Raw genomic sequence first — 20,777 nt, forward strand, 5'->3', positions numbered from 1 at the left:
CACATAGCCTTCCTTACCTACCCCCAATACCCCACATCCCAGCCTTTCAGATGGATTCCATTCCCACTGCTCACCTGTAGCTCAGCCTTTCTGCTTCTCACTTCCAAATCCCTGAGAAAGGGATCTAATTGGCTTGGGACACATTTTGTCCCAAGCCATAATGGGTCGTAAGTCACTGTCCAGTCTATGTGATGAGCCTCCCTTTGGTCAGATGGCAGCCTAGACATGACCCTCTGCAACCCTTCCCTGCCTCTCACCCCTCTCCCCCTCCTACCTCATCTCTGAGCAACCCCATCTCAAGGCCAGCCACCAGAGGCTAGGACCAACTCAGAGTGTGAACAGAACCAACTCAGGGAATGAGCTTGAGCAAGCCATATCTGAACACAGCATCCCAAACACCTGCCTGGCTATGCCTGACAACTCCTAAATATGGCTGTAATGGAGGTGCTTGGACCAGGCAAGCTGAGTAGTTACAACAGCACTCAAAATCAGTCAGAAGCCTCTGAGATGCCCACTGCTCCCTTAGGCAGGGGCATTGGCAGGATCCCCACACACATCATCTACCTAATGACGAGGTGAGGAAAGAGACCAGGGAGTGCTCCACATCCCCACTCATAAACCCTGAACAGTCCCTTACCACGGAGCTGAACACGGACTAAACAAAGGGCCTCTTTGTTTCCCACTGAGAGAATGAGATTTTGTTAGCAACAAGCCCTCACTCTGCCTGTTTCTGACAAGGGGAACTTAGGAAGTCCTCTACAGAACCACCAAAATCGGTAATGGCTTGGAAAGGAAGGCACATGATGAGGTCAGAGGACTTGTGCTGAGAGAAAGGCAGAGCTTTAAATACTCTTTATAAAGCCTTCACTTTGGATAAGGATGGCAGGTTGTCCAGTGTTGCTGAGTTTATACTGACACAAAATAAACTGCCTATGTGTATACAAAGTATACAATTTGATGTTTTACCTATATATGTACCTCTGAAACCATCATCACAATCTAGATAATGTACCTATCCATCATCCCCATGTTTCCTCATAGCCATTTATAATCGCCCCTCCCAAACCCCCCTGCTCCCCATCCCTGTCTCTTGGCAACCACTGATCTTCTGTCCTCACAGTTTGCATTTTCTAATATGTTACATAAATAGAACTGCATAGCCCATACTTGGTTTTCTCTGGTTTCTTCTACTCAGCATATTCTGACATTCATCCATGTTGTTGTACATCCAAGTAGTATTCCAGGGTACAACATAGCACAATTTGTTCATCCATTCACCTATTGATGGACTTTTGGCTTATTTACAGTCTGGGACTATTGCAAATGCAGTTGCTGTGAACACTCAAGTACACATTTTTGTGCCTGCACACATGCTTTCTTTCCTCCTGGGAAAATACCTAAGAACAGAATAGCTGGATCATTTGGTAGGCATGTGTTTGAGCACGCTGTTTTAAGGACCCTTTCGTGTGGGTTTCACAGTATAAAGGTATGCATGGTAAAGGTATACACAGACCACATGGGAATAAATGTCACCCATAGAGGTCACATCAGGCAGCAGCTGGCTCATTCCAGTCCTCCCAATGTATGGACAGGGCTCCCAGAGGGAAAATCTCCCAGGATGACCTTTGGTTTTGTAAAATGCTCAGTGCACAAGCTCCTGACACTTCAGAAATGGCCCATGGGTGTGGGGAGATTCTAAGAGATCCTTTAAATAATGGCAACATCTCAATGGTCTAGAACATAATGGTTTTGGTCAGTCCTGAAAGCTGCAGCATGAACTAAGGCAAAGGTTCTCCAGCGGTGGTCCCATCAGCGTCACCTGGGAACCTGTTAGAAATGAACATTCTCCCCAGCCCAGACCTATGGCATTGAAACCCTGAGGTGGACCCCAGCAGGCTGTCACCAGTCTTGCAAGTGGTGTGATATGGGCTCTAGTTTAAGATCCAGTAGCCTAGAACATCTTCCAAGCCCTTGGATTCTCTTGGAATTGAATGCATCTGAAGTCATGATACACCAAGACCTCTAGACCTTGCTCCACCCACACAGCTATGGAGCCCACCCTCCCAGAGCTCTGCAAACTTAAAATTTCCTCCAAGAACCAAGTTACCAACTGGCATGCAAACCTACACAGTGATAGTTGGCACTTCTTTCCCCAAAGCATAAACAAACAAACTTCTCAGGAACTCAATCGTGAAAGCATCTAAATCCAACTGTCAAAACCACCCATTTTTCTGTATGGCTTTCACCCTAGCACATTATAGCATACATGAGTCTAAAAAAAGAAAAAGACAAAGATTTTAGGTGATGTACTCCAACACTCTTTACTGCTCTAGAACCCTCACTAAAAATGAATACATCAGCATGAAAATTAATCAAACTTGAATAGGAAGCATTTGAGTAAAAATAATGGATATTTTTGCTTTAATCTTCAGTTCAAGCATGATTTCCGCTCAACATAATCGGAGAGAAGTTCTGGTCATTTCCTTGTTATTGTACATGCTTAAAATTTAGCCCGGTCTTTGAAAACCCTCTCCAGCTTCTGACCAAGCAGAACTTTGCCACTCACTTTGAACTTGCCAGCAAGGAAAGCCTTCTGAGGGTTCATTTTGCCCAAAACCAACTCCATAAAGATGGGTTCTGGGATTGTGAAGATAGTGTCTGCTGGGAGCCTGGCAGGTCCTAGATACATGTCCCCAGAACCATTCTTCAGATCGATGGTCCACTGCAGAATGGTCTTCCCATCTTTGGTGATGTCCAGCTGAAAGATGGCATTGACTTTCTTTACCAGTTGGGCCCCCTCTTCTTTGATGTGATGGCTAATGTCTTCAAACACAGGAAAGCTCTGGAATTCTGACAGCTCTAGAGCGTGTGACATGGCAGGTTCCTGAGCTGCACCCAGTTCTTTGAGCTGGGCTGCCTGAGGTCCATCCCCTGCTTTGATTTTGGGTTGATGGTCAATTCTCTTCCACATCTTACTGTGCTGCTCCTCTTGACCTTGCCATCTGGTTTGTGAGCAGCTGTGGCCAGATTAATATCTATAAGTCAGATTGTGACATCAAAGGTAAGGCCCAAGCAAGGAATGAGGCCGGTGTGTGTGCTGCAGTCTTATTGGTCAAACAGATACTAAAATGTGACGTGGGGTGAAGTCTCAGATAGGTAATTGTGAGGCATATCCACACCACCACTCCCTCAAACCAATCAGGGCTGTTAGTCTCACAAGTCTGGAAAGTTCTGGACCCCATGTTAGGAATAAGAGAAAGGGACCCCAGAAGGTTCTTCGGTGATGTGAGCTCTGTCTTTCCAATGCAGGCATCTCCGGTAGCAATCTTAACTCAGAGAGCAGTTATTTTGATTCCTTCAAAAGTGGATAATCCTTAATGCACAGATCCTGATGTTGGATTTGGCATTACCTGGCTGCTGACGGAAGGGGAAATGCTTTTAGAGAAAAATGGCTGGTCAGAGAAAGAATCAGCACCAGGTCTTGCATCAGAAAGTTTCATAGGCACAGTGAGAGGGGGGGAGAAAGGAATATCCCTAAGATCAATAGAAGATGCTGCTGACCTCACACGATAATTGCATGTAATAATACAGCCCTTACTGTGTGAAGGCACTGTTGTAGGCATGGCACATGTACTAACATTTTTAATCTTCATTACAACCCTCTGAGGTAGGTACTATATTTATTCCCATTTTATAGATGGGGAAACTGAGGCAAGGAATGAAATGACTTGTCCAAAATCAGACAACTAGTTAGTAGGGTAGCCAGATTTAAACAGAGGTAGAATGACTCTACAACCCAAGTATATGTTTATTTGTAAATAATGTCAGACTTAGAAAAAGTTTCTAAAAACAGTACAGATTTCCTGTATCACCTGCATCCCATTTCCCCAAATATTAATCAAATGTTAATATTTTACATAGCACAGTACTATGATCTAAACCAGGAAAGAAATGTAGATACAATACTATTAACTAATCTACAGACCATACTCAAATTTTGCCAATTGTCCCCCTAATATCTATTTTCTGGTCCACAATCCACCTTCTTGTCCAGGGTCCTGCACTGAATTTAGTTTTTATGTCTTCCTAGTGCCTTCCAGTCTGGGAGTTCTTCAGTCTTTGTCTATAATGACCTTGAGACTTTTGAATACTGGCCAGTTATTCTGTAAAATGTCCCTCATTGGGGTCTAATGTTTTTTAATGATCAGGTTGAGGTTATGCATTTTGGGCCAAAGTACCACAGAGATGATCTTGTGTCCTTCTCAGTGCATCATATCAGGAGCTACATGGTATTGCTGTGTCCCATTACTGGTGACACTGACCTTGATCACTTGGTCAAGGTGATGTCCACCAGTTTTCTCCACTGCAGTTACTGTTTCTCCCTTGTAATAAGTAACTTATAAGGAGATACTAAGACTTTGCCAATATCCCGTTTCAAATCATACTTCAACCGTCTCCTCTTTGCATCCATCAGTGGTCCATCAGTGTGATGTGTGCCAAATGGCCATTTTCCATCTCCATCACTCCCCTTGGATTTAACAATTGAAATTCTGCTGTAAGAATTGCTGTCCCATCTCCCCCATTTCTTTATTTGTTCAACTATATTTTTATCTCAGTATGGACTTGTAATATTTATTTTATTCTGTGGGTCATAATCTATTACTATCATTATTTATTTTCTTGCTCACACTGTCCCATGTTTGGCCATTGGGAGCTCCACCAAGTGGGTGTCTATGTCCTTTCCTAGCCATGCTGCTTTTATATGCAAGTGAAACTATATTAAATGGAGTTGCTGATAGCTTTGTTCTCTCTGGGAGGAATGCAGAAAATAAAAAAAAAAAAGGTTTGGTATGTTTTCTTTGGTACATGATCGATGAGCTGGTATTATCAACATGGAGCAGTTAAATAAAACCCAGTGGCCTCCAAAACCAAGACTTCACCTTGAAGCCACCTGGTATGGACATTTGAATAGAGAATTTTAAATGAAGAGGTGAGCAATTCCTCAGTAATATTGCTGTGAGCCATCAACAGTGAACTGGCCCCATTGCTTTTCCTCAGGACAGGGTTGTTCCTTCTGAATTATTCACACAGGTCCACTCCTGCCTCAGCATGTCAGAGGGGAACACAGTTCCAAGCCCATATCTGTCCCCTTCATGAGTTCCTATCTTTTACAACTAAGTATTTCTACCATTAAAGAAATTTCAGTATGCAGGCACCTGGGTGGCTCAGTCAGTTAAGTGTCTGACTCTTGGTTTTGGCTCATCTCATGGTTCATGGGGAGCTGCATGGGATTCTCTCTCCCTCTTACTCTGCCCCTCCCTAGCTCACTCACTCTCTCTCTCTCTCTCTCTCTCTCTCTCAAGATAAAAAAAAATAAAAAAGGAATTCCAGTATGAATGGCCAATATACACATGGAAAGGTGCTCAACATCATGAGTCCCTGAGGACATGCAAATTAAAACTATAATGAGATATTTCTTCCCATCTACTAAAATCGCTAATATTGGAAAGACTGACAATGGCAAGTGTTGGCAAGGCTGTGTAGCAACTGGAGCTCCTGCGTATGGCGGGTGGGAGTGCACAAGGTTGCTGCAGTTGTGGAAGACTGCTTGGTAGGGTGGTCAAAGTCAAACATACACTTATCACACAACCCATAAGTTCTCCTCTTGGGTATTTATGCAGTAAAAATGAAAACGTGTCTACAAAAAGACACATAACAAATGTTCCCAAAAGCACTGTCCATAAAAGCAAAACAGAGGAGATAATCCAAATCTTTTCTTATGTCCTTCCTCTTGGATAAGAAAATTGGCATAATCATAGAATGGAATACTATTCAGCAACAAAAGGGAATGATCTCTTGATTCACTCTACAGCACACATGAACCTCAGAGGCCTTATGCTGAGAGAAAGAAGACAGATTCAAAGGATGACATATTATATCATTCTATTCATATGACTCTCTAAAAATGGCAAAACTGTAAAAACAAACAAACAAAAAAATAAGCGGTGGGTTAGGGGTAAAAAGTGAATTTGTCTACAAATGGACAGAGAATTTTTTTTTTTTTTTGGTGGGCGTGGAGTGCAGTGATGGAACTTTTCTTGATGGTGGTGGTAGTTACACAATTGTATGTATTTGTCAAAATGCAGAACTGTAGGGGCGCCTGGGTGGCTCAGTCAGTTAAGCGGCCGACTTCGGCTCAGGTCATGATCTTGCGGTCCATGAGTTCGAGCCCCGTGTCGGGCTCTGTGCTGACAGCTCAGAGCCTGGAGCCTGTTTCGGATTCTGTGTCTCCCTCTCTCTGACCCTCCCCCGTTCATGCTCTGTCTCTCTCTGTCTCAAAAATAAACGTTTAAAAATAAAATAAAATAAAATAACATAAAATAAAATAAAATAAAATATAAAAAAAATGCAGAACTGTACACTAAAAGGGATACATTTAAATATGTAAACTATACTTCAATAAACCTGGCTTTAAAAACAAAAAGAGGCATGTTGCTACTGGTATGAGCTCTGTCTAAAGCAGAGGGCACAAGCCCTCTGGAACAGTGGATCCTTTTTTTATTTAATTAGTTCCTATATCTATCAGTTGCTATTATTGCACTACGATGCATAATTTAAACTTTTTAATTAAGTCTTATATCAATTAACTCTTGCTATATTATGTGGCAAACAAACAAACTCAATATTTAACATTAAACAGCTACTTCTCACATGTCTTTTGGGTGGCTGGGGTGTGCTGCCCTCGGCTGAGGATGAGGTTGTTCTTCTAGGACACATGTGTCTCTCACCTCTCTGCAATCAATGGGCCAGCCAGGCATGTCCCTCCTGTGGTAATGGCAGAAATACAAGAGCTGCAAGCAGAAAGGCCCAGGCTCGGCCCTGGCTCAATGCCACTCCTGCCCTAGACTAGCAGCAAAAGCAACTCTCAGAGCCAGGAGCAAAATCTAAGGTTGGGGGAGCACACCCTACCCATGAAGACACCATGATGGGGCAAGAGGCAGGGAGAGGAGAAAAGTTAGGACCAACAATGCAATCTGCCACAGCTACTGACATATAAAAAAAGAGAGAATCCACATTTTAAGATCCAGATTTGTGACTTTTTTCATATGCATGGAGAGATTCATAACCTTGGATCCACATCTTCATCCGGCAACAAATTAGTCAGCGTTGAAAAAGGAGAGGCATTGGGGCGCCTGGGTGGCTGAGTTGGTTAAGCGTCTGACTTTGGCTCAGGTCATGATCGTGCAGTTCAGGGGTTCAAGCTCCGCATCGGGCTCTGTGCTGACAGCTCAGAGTCTGGAGTCTGCTTCAGTATCTGTGTCTCCCTCTCTCTCTGCCCCTCTCCCGCTTGTGCTCGGTCTCTCTCTCTCTCTCAGAAATAAACATTTAAAAAAATTTTTTAAAGAAAAAGGGGAGGCAGCTCACTTCAGGCAGAAAGGGCTCCCCACAACTCACTGTCATCATTATCATCAGGATGACCTCTTTGTAAAGGTCAGGTGTTCTGAGGAAATGTCCCAGAATTCCTGAGATCTTTTCTTCACTAAATTTCATCAAAATCCTACAAGAATTTGGATAATGTGAGTATTCAAGGATCCTAAAGTTTGCCATCATATCCATCCACTCAACATATTTGTTGAGCATCTACTATGGAAAGCACTGGGCTAGGCACTGTTAAGAATACACACAGATAGAAAACAAGTGTTGGTTAGGATATGGAGAAATCTGAACCCTTGTACACTGCTGGCTGGAATGAAGAATGGCGCAGCACTATAGAAAACAGCATGGTGGCTCCTCAGAAAATTAACCATAGAATTACTATATGATCCAGTATATCATATACTTCTGGGAACATACCCAAAATAAGTAAGGACAGGCACCTGTACAGATATTGGTACATCCATGTTCATAGAAGCATTTTTCACAACAGCCAAGAGCTATCCAACTACCTATCAGCCCCACTCCTGGGAGGCTAATGCCTGGGGATTATAGTGAGGGGCCTACCAAGGGAAAGTTCTGGATGTGGAGGAGCTTAGTTTTTACTTCCCAGGTTTAACACCCAAAAAGAATCATCCAAAACATCATGAGAACAACCCTCAACAAAGCAGTTTTACAGGGAACATACCTCAACATAATAAAGGCCTTATATGAAAAACCTACAGTGAACATTATACTCAATGGGGAAAAACTGACAGCTTTCCCTCTAAGGTCAGGAACAAGACAAGGATGTCCACTCCCACACCATCACTTCTATTCAACATAGCACTGAAAGTCCTAGCCATATCAATCAGACAACAAAAAGAAATAAAAGGTATCCACATTGGTAAGGAAGGAATAAAACTTTCACTACTTACAGATGACATGATACTATATATAGAAAACCTGAAAGATTCCACACACAAAAAAATGGCTAAAACTGATCAGTGAATTTGGTAGTTGCAGGATACAAAATCAATATACAGAAATCTGTTGAATTTCTATACAATAATACTGAAGCAGCAGAAAGAGAAATTAAGAAAACAATCCCATTTACACTGGCACCCAAAATAACAGAATACCTAGGAATAAAATTAATGAAAGAGATGAAAAACCTGTACTCTGAAAACTATAAAACACTGATTTAAAAAAACCAAGATGATAAAAAGAAGTGGAAAGACATTCCATGCTCATGGATTGGAAGAACAAATATTTTTTAAATGTCTATACTACCTAAAGCAACTACACATTTAATGCAATCACTACCAAAATACCAACAGCATTTTTCACAGAACTGGAACAAACAATCCTAAAATTTGTATGCATCCACAAAAGATGGAATATCCAAAGCAAACTTAAAAAAGAAAAGCAAAGCTGGAGGCATCACAATTCCAGACTTCAAGTTATATTACAAAGATGTAGTAATCAAAACAGTATGGTACTGTCACAAAAATAGACTCATAAATTAATGGAACAGAATAGAAAACCTGGAAACAAACCCACAATTATATGGTCAATTACTCTTCAACAAAGCAAGAAAGAATATCCAATGGTAAAATATAGTCTCTTCAACAAATGGTGTTTGGAAAACTGGAGAGATACATGCAAAATAATGAAACTGGACCACTTTCTTTCATCAAATGCAAAAATAAACTCAAAATGGATTAAAGACCTAAATGTGAGACTTGAAACCACAAGTACTACAAAATAGAGCAGCAATCTCTCTAACATTGGCTGTAGCAACACTTTCCTAGATATGTTCTTAAGGCAAGGGAAATAAAAGCATAAATAAACTATTGGGACTTCATCAAAATTAAAAGCTTCTACCACAGCGAAGGAAACTATCAACAAACTATCAACTATAAAAGGCAACCTACTGAATGGGAGAAGGTATTTGCAAATGACATATCTGATAAGGGGTTAGTGTCTAAAATATATAAAGAACTGAAACAACTCAACACCCAAAAAATGAATAATCCAATTTAAAAACGGGCAGAAGATATGAACAGACATTTTCCAAAGAACACATACAGATGGCCAACAGATACATGAAAAGATGCTCAATATCGCTCATCGTCACGGACATGCAAATCAAAACCATGATGAGATACCACCTCACACCTGTCAGAAGGGCTAAAATAAAAAAAACAAACAAACACTAGAAACAACAAGTATTGGTAGGATGTGGAGAAAAAGTAATCCTCGTGCATTGTTGGTGGGAATGCTAACTGGTACAGCCACTATGGAAAACAATATGGATTTTCCTCAAAAAGTTAAAAATAGAACTACTCTATGATCTAGTAAGCATTCTACTGGATACTTACCCCCAAAATATAAAAACATTAATTTAAAGGTACATACACACCCCTATGCTTAAGGCAGCATTATTTATAATAGCCAAATTATGGAAGTAACCCAAGTGTCCATTAATAGGTGAATGGATAAAGAAGTTGTGGAATATATATATATATATATATATATGTACACAAAGGTATATTACTCACCCATAAAAAAAATGAAATCTTGCTGTTTGCAAAACATGGTTGGAATTGGAGAATGCTAAGTGAAATAAGTCAATCAGAGAAAGACAAATACCATATGATTTCACCCATATGTGCAATTTAAGAAACAAAACAGATGAGAAAGGAGAGAAAGAAAGACAAACCAAGAAACAGACTCTTAACTATAGAGAACAAACTGACGGTTAGCAGAGGGGAGGTGGTGAGGGGATGGGGGAAATAGGTAATGAGGAATAAAGAGTACACTTACCATGATGAGCACTGAGTAACATATAGAACTGTTGAACCACTATATTATACACTTGAAACTAATATAACCCCATATGATAACTATACTGGAATTAAAATTAAAAATATTAAAACAATAATTCAGGAAATGAGAACACTTGCAAATTTTCTATAATTGAGATTGTTTCAAAATAAAAATAAAATAAAACCAAGAAAAAAAAAAAGTCCTCTCATTCAAGTGAGTAAAAGGGTGAAGAGAGGCCAGAAGTGATCCAGGGAGAAGTTGCTTTGGAGGGGACGGGGGCATCTGGGTGGCTCAGTTGGTTAAGCATCTGACTCAGGTCATGATCTCATGAACCGTGAGATCAAGCCCTGCATCAGGCTCTGCCACTGCCAGCGCAGAGCCTTCCTGCATGGGATTCTCTCTCTCCTCTTTCTCTACCCTTCCCCCACTTGCATGCGCATGTGCACGTGAGCGCACGCACACACACCCACACACATACACACACTTTCTCTCTCTCTCTCTCTCTCTCAAAAAAAAAAAATAAACATTAAAAAAAGTTGCTTTGGGAGGAAATCCCTTCTTGAGGAAAGCAGAGAGTAGAGACCAGCTGTGGGCTCTGTCCTCTAGCAAAGCTAGCTCAGCTGCAGTGGGTGTGGGGAGGGCAAGTTCAGGGACACCTGACCAATGCAACACAATTTTGCCCAATAGTCTCTCTTTGTGCTTCATTTTCTTCTTTAAAAAAAAAAAATTAAATATTTAGTTTTGAGAGAGAGAGAGAGAGAGAGAGAGAGAGAGCAAGCAGGGGAGGGGCAGAGAAAGACACACACACACAGAGAATCCAAAGCAGGCTCCAGGCCCCAAGCTGTCAGCACGGAGTCTGACACAGGATTCAAACTCACTAACCACGAGCTTGAGACCTGAGCCAAAGTCGGATGCTCAACCCACTGAGACACTCAGGCACCCCACACTCAATTTCTTCTCTTTACCCTTCAAGTTTTGTCAGGGATTTTACAACTCAAACTGAGGGATTCTCTCAGCTGCCCTCACTACCCCTGCCAAGTCTCACTGCATGGATACTCCTTCTGTCAGTTAGTTTTGTAACCTGTAAACTAAGAGAACATTTAACGTTGTAAATGTCAAAACAGGCTAGCTTCAGTTTTATCAAGTATCTAGAAAACAATAATTCATTTTTCCCAAAGGGTACAGATTGAGGGGCTGTCAGAATCAAGCAGTCAGCAGAAACTAGAGGCTTAGACGGAAAAGATGTTGTAAATAAGAAATGTGAACAGAAGCACTGAGACCGCACTTGCCCAATAAAATTTTCTGAGATAATGGAAATGTTCTGTATCTGTGCTCTCCAAAGCGGTAGCCGCTATCCATCTGTGGCTGTTGAGCACTTGATATATGGCCAGTATTACTGAAGAACCAGATTAATTTTATTTAGTTACAATGAATTCAAATTTAAATAGTCAAATATAATTTTGCATCAGCACTCTAGGAAACAAACCCAATACTGTCTTAACCACCATAAGGAAATTAGTGGATGCTGTCCCTGAATTTAATTGCTGAATTACACCAGACTCATATAAAAATCCCCAATAACTCCCTTGAGACTATTATACATGTGGAACAGAGACCAGCTCCCATTAGTGGGATCTGGTCCATGTGAAGGCATCCCATTTTTGGACAAAGCTAAAGATAGATCTTTAAAGACCTAAAGATAGATCTATATCTATATAGATATAGATACCAGATATAGATATAGATCTATACTTAAAATGGTACTGTTTTTTTTAATGGTACTGTTATATTTATCTTTGAATAGAACATAAGCACGCCCAAGTGAGTAATTACTGGGCAACTTCTGAGTTAAATTCTACAAGGTATGACTGTCTGTAAAGCCAACACATTCAGCTCCTCCAAACTGTCCCTGATGGATAAAAGATGGCTTTAGTTATCCATTACTGCAATAAAGCTGTGTAATAAAACACCCCCAAACTCACTGGCTTAAAGCAATAACCATTTCTTTCGCTCATGAGTTAATTAATGGACCAGCAATTTAGTCTGGGCTCCGCTAGGTGATTCTTCTGTCTCCTCTGGGCTCACTCACATTTGGCAGTTTGTCTTTCAGTTGGTGTGGTCATGCCATGTGACACTCGTTCCCTAACAGGCACCTATTGGACAAAGGACAACACCAGGGCAAACCCAGTCACAGTGGGAGGGCACAGGCTACATGGCAAAGGGTGTTATTATGGACTCAATGTTTGTGTACCCCAAGAATTCATAAAATCAAATTTTACCACCATAATTTGTTAGTATTAAGAAGCAGTGAGGATTAGATGAGGCATGAGGGTGGGCCCTCATAAACGGGATTAGTGTACCTTATCATTAGTCACAAGAAAGCTTGCTTAGCTTGCTTCCTTCTCTGCTCTCCACCATATGAGGCTACAATGAGAAGTTGGCAGTCTGCAACACAGAAGAGGGCTCTTATCAGAACCCCTCCATGCTGGCATCCTGGTCTTGGGACCTCTAGCCTCCAGAACAGTGAAAAATAAATTCCTGTTAGGTATAAGCCATCCAATATGGTATTTTTGTTACAGCAGCCCATGCTAGGACAGGTGTAGACACAGGAAAGGGTAAAGACCAATGATGCAATTAATCTTCCACACCCACAGGAGGACAGTGTCAAGCCCTAGAAGCCTTTATTTCTGGGGGGAAAAAATCAACTAAACGACACCAAACTCACCTACAAACATATTCTTAAAGTCCCAGTAACTTAAGAATTTTATTTTATTTTATTTTATTTCATTGTATTAGGACTTCAAATTCTCTTGTATTTAAGTGTAGTTGATGTGCAAGGTCATGTTAAGTTTCAGGTATACAACATAGTGCTTCAACAATTCTGCATGTTATGCAGTGCTTACCATGGTAAGGGTAATTGCCACCTGTCACCATACAAAGTTACTATAGTATTATTATGTTCTGTACCCTGTGCTTTTCATCCCAAGGTGTTATTTTATAACTGAAAGTTTGTTATCCCTTTTTTTATATGTAATTTACTGTCAAATTGGTTTCCATACAACACCCAGTGCTCCTCCCAACAGGTCCCTCCTCAATGCCCATCACCCACTTTCTCCTCTCCCCCACCCCCATCAACCCTCAATTTGTTCTCAGTATTTAAGTCTCTTATAGTTTGCCTCCTTCCCTCTCTATAACGTTTATTCCCCACTTCCCCTCCCCACTGGTCTTCTGTTAAGTTTCTCAGGATCCACATATGAATGAAAACATATGGTACCTGTCTTTCTCTGACTGACTTATTTCACTTAGCATAACACTCTCCAGTTCCATCCACGTTGCTACAAATGGCCAGATTTCATTCTTTCTCATTGCCAAGTAGTATTCCATTGTATATACAAACCACATCTTCTTTATCCATTCATCAGTTGATGGACATTTAGGCTCTTTCCATAATTTGGCTATTGTTGAAAGTGCTGCTATAACTTATTTAAGAATTTTAATCATAAAGAACAGAGATCACCCCCTCCCTCCCTACCCAAAAGGCATTAAGGGCACTCCTATTTTAAGAGGAAGCTACATAAAAGACCAAAGACATGTAAATACCTAAAAAAGAAGTTATATTTATCTTGTAATATATCATAGGCATGTCCAAATGGTAATTTTTTTCTAATTAGGTAAAATGTATTAAGTTATGCCTGCCCATAAATTAGTAACACTGATTTTGAATAAACGAAATTGACACACAAGTAGTGTCTAAGATCAGTGGCGCTTTTCTAATGATGTTGCCTTTACACAAAACAGGGTTTACAGTGTCTCTTTTATAACTGCTCTCAGAAACAAAAGGCACATTCTTTTACTGCCCTGTAACCGTTCAGAATGCTTTCAGCTACACGCACCAAAAACAGCCACAACTCACAGGGCTTAAACAGTAAAGGGAATTATTATCTCACATTGAAGTCTTGAGGCAGGGGGAGAGTGATCCCCATGGCGCATACTCAGGACTGAAGGGCTTCTTGGGACACGAGACCTCCAGCGCTGAACCTGGGAAAGCCCCAGACAACTAGGGATAAGCTGGCTATTTCAGGTTTGGTTTCTTGAGCAGCTCAATGAGCTTTCAAGGGCCAACGTCCTTCCTTCCATCTTCCCATAGCATGGGCCTTGTGGAAGCAACACTTTGGGGCAACATCTAGTAGAACAACACAAAGCCATTTCCTCCCATATTTCTCTCTTTTATCCAAATGGCTTATTCTCTAGAAGTCCTTCAGTGACTTCTCCCGCATCCCGCAGGCTAGGACTGGGTCCATTACCCTTAGCAACACTGGCTTAGGTTCACCAAGTCACCTCTGAAGCTGCGATCATCCAGCTTTCCCTGAATCTCCTAGCTGCGTGGAGGAGTGTGAAATCCTGGAACCAAACCTGGGTGTTAGGGAGGAAAAGAGAGTACTAGCAGTGAACGCTGCACATGCTCTGTGGCGGGAAATCACTCGGGATTCAATCAGAGAGGCAGGAGCGTCAAGAGTAACACAGAATACGGGCCGTGTGGTACATTTGTGGGAGGGAGTTGGCTGCACCGCTTAGGCACAGCTGTTGCTTCGGTGGCGCCCGGCCGGCCGCGCAGCAGGCAGCCTGGCCCACAAGTCAGGGAAGCTGATGGCAGTTGCTGCTGGCCTACCGCCGCTCAGCTGTCGAAAGGGCTGCAGGAACGCGGCGACCGCCCGCTGTTCCCCGCCCACCGGTGAGCCAGGGATCTAACCCAATCCCAAGACCTGCTACAGCACCCGAGCCGCACCAGCACCAGCCTTTCAAAGACTTAAAGACCCCCAGCGTTGCGTCACTTCCGTCTTCCCAAGCTCGCGAAGTCGCAAAGCGGTCCGCGCTAATCCCGGAAGTCTGCAGGGAAAGGAATTCTGGGAAACGTAGTTCCAGCTTAGCTAAATTGACCCGGAACAAAGCCAGGAGCCCGCCACGCTGAGTGTGGCTTTAATTTTTAGTTAAATTAGTTAAATCCTCAAGCCAAGTCTGAGGGATAAAGCACTGGCTTTTAGCTACTGTGGAAGAAGATTGTCACTTTATTCTTATTTTCTTTCATTTTTTTACCACTCACTTCCATGGATTCTGGTTGCCCAGCCAGAGCCAAGCAAAGTAAGAAAGACAATTTGCCAAGTCTTTCAATCATTCCCACTAACCCACAGTTTAGACACACTGTTGTGAGTCCTGCGAAGGATAAACTGCCATGACCCCTTAGGGAAAAGTCAGATGCAATTAATCCAAAGAGCTCAGTCAGCCCCTACATTTTACTCAACTCAGTAAATCAAAAGCACTGTGCCCGTGGGACAAATCTCAATAAATTCCCTCAGCAGTTTTGAAAGATTTATCAACCCTAAAGAGAGGTGGGTGAGGAGAGAGAATGAAGCCAAAGGACTAGATCTGAAACAGACAAGCAGGAGAGATGTCTGTTTCAGAAGGATGTTTGGTTCAAGTGTATCACTCAACAGTGGTTACTATAATTGTACAGACTTCACAGAAGCCCAAAACCTTAAGGTTAAGAGAGCCCTCAAAGATCTTGTCTAATTATTCATTTAAAAACATTTTTAACGTTTTTTATTTATTTTTGAGACAGGGAGAGACAGAGCATGAACAGGGGAGGGTCAGAGAAAGGGAGACACAGAATCCAAAACAGGCTCCAGGCTCTGAGCTGTCAGCACAGAGCCCAACGCAGGGCTCGAACTCACGGACGGAAAGATCATGACCTGAGCCGAAGTCAGCCGCTTAACTGACTGAGCCACCCAGGCGCCCCTAATTATTCATTTTAAAATGAGGACCCTTACTGATACAACAACACGCCAAATAGAAGCTGGACACAAAAGACTACATAGTGTATAATTCCATTTATACACTAAACCAAGGTAACACTTATCTATAATAGAAAAAAGTCAAAATCAGAATAGTCTTTCAGTGGTGATGGATATATGCCTTTGTCAAAATTCACCATCAGTGTGATGTATACTGATATCTGCAACTTATTTCAAAATGCATCAAAAAATAAGATGGATTGACAGAGGGAAAGAAGGTGTGGGACCCAAGGAATATAACAAAAATCCCCTACCCCTGGACAAGCAGAGCAAGACTAACTCCATTTTGTGCTACACCCACCATCTCATGTATAACCCCCACATGACCTACTTATTGCTTAAGACACTCCCCCACTCTAGTCAAGCCACTGAGCACACCCTTACTGGAAACCGGCTCATATAGGAATACGGAACCCCTAACCGCCAAAGAATGTAAACCCCGCCTTTTGCCCGCCAAACTTGCGCGCCAATTCTTAAACCCCACCTTTTGCCCTCCAAACTTGCACGCCAATTCTGACCAGAGTGATAGGCTAGTTCAGTTACTGTAGGGTAAATTGTAATTCAATTGGCCACCTGCGTGTGGACTGACATGACTATGCAACTTTCTGTGTGTGTTACAATCTCATTGGCTACTGGCCCCTATAAAACTGCTACGCCTCTTAACCTAGGGGTCCAAGTCCCTGCTCCGCTGTGTCGGGTATACTTGGGCCCAAGCTCAAGCTTGCAAATAAACCCTCGTGTGTTTGCATCAGTATCAGCTCCTTGGTGGTCTCTTGGATTTGAAATTGGGGGCATTATAAAGGATGGACAGACAGACATAAAACAAAGCAAATACTGCGAAATGCTAATTGTAGAATCTAAGTGGTGGTTACATAGGTATTCATGGTTCAGCTCAAGATTGAGTCATAAGGAGATGTCAACATACTGACTGGGGAAGAGATGGGAATGAAGCCATTAGAGAAGGATTTATAAAAGTTACAATTAAGAGGAAAATATCAACAGGCAGGCCTGCCATTCAGAGCACAGTGTGGTTCATTCCATTCTTCCTCAGATATATGAAATACAGTCACCGCACTGAATTCAGCTCCTCTCACAGTTATGAGGTGCTTGTTGTAATGACTACCCCAAGCTGAGCACTTTTGCAAATTGTGTCCACAGCCCACTAAGAATCTCTCTCTCCCTATCCCCCTTTCAATGGGCCTGTATCAGTCAGCTATAACATAATGCACCACATAACAAAACACACAAAATTCAGGGGCTCACAACAATAAGCAATTGTCTCTTGCTTACATGTTTGCAGAGAGGCTAGAGATTGGCTGGTCTAGGCTGGGCTCAGTTGGACTAGGCTCCAGGCTCCATATGTCTCTCATCCTCTTTGACCAGCAAGCTCCCTGAGGCATGTTCTTCTCATGATGATGATGACAAAAATACAAGAAGGCAAGACTTCCTGTAGAAGTACATTTTAAGACTTTGCTCACATGATCTCTGCCAAAACTTCACTAGGTTAGAGCAAGTAACACAATTAATCTAAACAATCCTGGGCCCCCATACACCCACATATGGAAATGAAGGGTTCACCTCCAGCTCTTTACTTATCACTGCAAGAGATTCTGGGGATTCTTTGGTCCCAAGGGCTAGGCGACATGAGCTAGAACCCTCTTCCTGAAACCTCCATCTGCTTGGATGGGGTTTCCGTCCATGCAGTAAAAACAAACCTTGAGAGTGTAACTCTATTAATTCAAGTGAACTGTTGTATTTTGCCTCTTCAGCTTCCCTCAAGGTAGAATCCCAAGGGGACAATTACAAACATCTGGCCACGAGAAGGAATACAGGGCACTTGTTTTTCTGTTTTAAGAGAAGTCAATTACAGTTTCAATTTCCACTGTTAAATGTCACCTTTTTACAACATCCTGGAGGGAGATTTGGCAGCCCTGTCATTGGGAGAATAAAAGCTCTTTCAAGGAAAGGCTTATTGTCTAAAAAGACACGGAAGGGTCCAGAGATTAAAGGACCCTCTCAGGCTGCCTGAGTTTCCCAGAGCTCTCAGTTTCTATTTTGAGCTGAACATTTGGCTTCCCTTGTAGCCTCCAGTGAGCCTTTTTAGCCTCCCTGCACCACTTTTCTACGTTTGCAAAAAGGAATAATAAGACTTGCCGCTGGGTAATGCATATAAAGTACGCTGAGGAGCTTGGAAGGAAGGTAGGCTTCTCGAGGGGAAAGCTGTCAGCCTGTTTTCTCCTGATCTCTGGATATTTTCTGTGTCTGCTACCCCTCATTAGAGCATCAGGCCCTTTCTCAGAGAAGTTAGACGAAAGCCAGAATAAGTGGAGCGCAGAGGATTCCTTCTTTTGCCTCTGCTGCAAAGGAGATATGTCAAGTTGAGTGATGAATGATTACTATTCTTCACTTGCTAACACTTTGTACCCTATTTTCGAATTAAGGAGCACACTGTTGGCACGCCTGAAAGGTTAAACACTCCCACTTCATGGCTGTAGTCACTAATTGGTGTTTTATCACAATTTCTGTGGAGGGAACATTTTGTCTGCAAACCCTTCCTCCACAGAGCTGGGTGAGACTTTGAGAGCATTTCGAGTGTCTAAAGTTAGATCACAAATCACTCTCTTGCTTATAGGGGGGTGTTTGGCACCTAAAAAGACCCCATCTGTTAATTGTCTGCAACTTAGTTTGAAATGCATCAAAAAATAAGATGGAGTGACACATTTTTAAAATTCTTTGTAAAATTCTTCACCTTTCATTCTTCTTTTATAGGTGGACTCACTTCCTCCCTATCTGGTATTTCACCTTCATGTATAGAACAGGAACTTCTGTCTTTTCCACAGTATAAGGAGGCAAGGAGGGGGGCAACCGGAACTCTCATAATGTTGCCAGTGGGGATGCCAAACAGTTCCACTTTGGACAACAGTTTCAGTTTCTAAAACTGCTAGGCATTTTTGTTGACTGTAACTCTAGAAGTAGAATCACTGGGCCCCAGGGGATATTTCTAGGGATACATCAACCTGAAATAACTGCATATTTTCACAAAAGGCATATATTAGAACGTTTCAAATCAGCCAAAGCTGGCAACTACACATATGCCCATCAACAGTAGAAGGGAAGTAAATTACACGGTATTCACAGAGTAGGATACTACACAGCAATGAAAATTAACAATATAAATCTATACACAACATGGTGAAGCTCACAATCATAATTGTGAGCAAAACAAGCCAGAACAAAAAAGACTCCATAGAGCTTCTAGGGAGCTGGTAATTTTCTTTTTCTTTTCTTTTCTTTTTTTTTTTTAGAGAGAGACAGAGAGAGCATGGGGGGGGGGAAGGGCAGGGGGGAGGGAGGGAGAGAGAGAAGAGAGAGAGAGAAGAGAGAGAGAGACAGAGACAGAGAGAGAATCCTAAGCAGGCTCCATACCCAACACAGAGCCCAGAATGGGGCTCGATCCCACAACCCTGGGATCATGACCTGAGACGAAATCAAGAGTCAGACGCTCAACTGACTGAGCCACCCACATGCCAGAAGGGAGCTGGTAATTTTCTGAGTCTTGATATGGGTGCTGGTTACATGAGTGTTTTCAATTTGTGAAAACCTATTGAGCCACACACTTATGTGTGCTCTTCTCTATATGTACATTATGCTTCAAAAAGAAGTTTAAGAAATATATGCATTGAGAAAATTGCAAAAAAGTCAAAACGGAAAGTATCAGGGAAAGCTTCCACCTAACCTTCTGTCTGCTCCCAATTGCTGGTGAGGAGGGAGGAGGAGCCATAGCCACCCACAGCTTGGGTGGCCCTTTATCTCCCCGTTCCTGAGTCCTGCTCTGATCCTTCTGTCTTGACTGCCATGACCTGAAAATGAGAGGCAACAATTCTTTTGTCTGGCCAGGCCTGTGGATTGCTCTGCAGACCCAGGCTCCCCTCCATGGACAGCCCAGTTCTGTCCTGAAGGGAAGAAGCAGGAAGGCCTGTCTGGCCGTAGTCCCAACCACATTCTCTGGTCCAGCGCTGCCGGCAAAGAGGTGCCATTCTGACCTCCAATTCCCATGCTTGCATCTATTTCTCAACTGATTCCAAAGATGGAAGGGGAAGAGGCATGATTAATTATCAGCCCTTAAACCTCAGCAACCTCTTTCTCGGCAGTTAAGAAATGAAGACAAGAATAAATGTGTTGCTTTTCTTGTACGGGACATTAGGACCAGAGGCTGTGAGTTCTTAATGCTAGGGTCTGAGGAAATGATCACTGCCCCTTTGGAATAATACCAACTGGGTAATGAGAAAAGAAGAATGAGATTACCTAATATCTTTTCTATAATATTTCCCCGCATAACTGCTTTTTTGGGTGCCCCCCTGGGGTGGGGATTGAGAGTGGTTTAAAGGAACGTCAGAGATTATCCCTTTGCTGAGTTAGACATCACGTTCACCAACTGCTGTGAATGGGAAAGTGTGGTCACAATAGTTTCCTCCTCTAAGCAAGAAGTGGAGTTTATTTCTCCATCTCTACAGTCTGGACATGGCCATGTGACCTGCTTTAAACAATGGGATGTACCAAACATAAGTAGAGCCTTCAAAAGTGTTGCACAATTGGACACACCCTCTCTTGCTGTTAGAATGCTTTCTGCCATGTGAAGAAGGCTGGGATAGCCTGCTGGAGGATGAGAAACCACATGGAACA

At 42.3% G+C, this 20,777-nt stretch overlaps 1 protein-coding gene across 1 annotated transcript; it reads right to left on the bottom strand.

Moving 5' to 3' along the window:
* Positions 1-2,302: 2,302 nt before the first annotated feature.
* On the bottom strand, positions 2,303-3,025 carry SCP2D1 (SCP2 sterol binding domain containing 1). The gene has a single exon (XM_025932543.2). It carries the CDS (start codon positions 2,969-2,971, stop codon positions 2,501-2,503), a length of 471 nt encoding a protein of 156 aa, XP_025788328.1. The 5' UTR covers positions 2,972-3,025; the 3' UTR covers positions 2,303-2,500.
* Positions 3,026-20,777: the final 17,752 nt, after the last annotated feature.

The sequence above is a fragment of the Puma concolor genome, chromosome A3 (assembly GCF_028749965.1).
Source record: "Puma concolor isolate L17-30 chromosome A3, mPumCon1.1.hap2, whole genome shotgun sequence".
Classification (NCBI taxonomy): Eukaryota; Metazoa; Chordata; class Mammalia; order Carnivora; family Felidae; genus Puma; species Puma concolor.

Bases quoted from the DNA above. Each gene is read 5' to 3' on its own strand.
- SCP2D1 (XM_025932543.2), bottom strand. From the start codon at position 2,971: ATGTGGAAGAGAATTGACCATCAACCCAAAATCAAAGCAGGGGATGGA.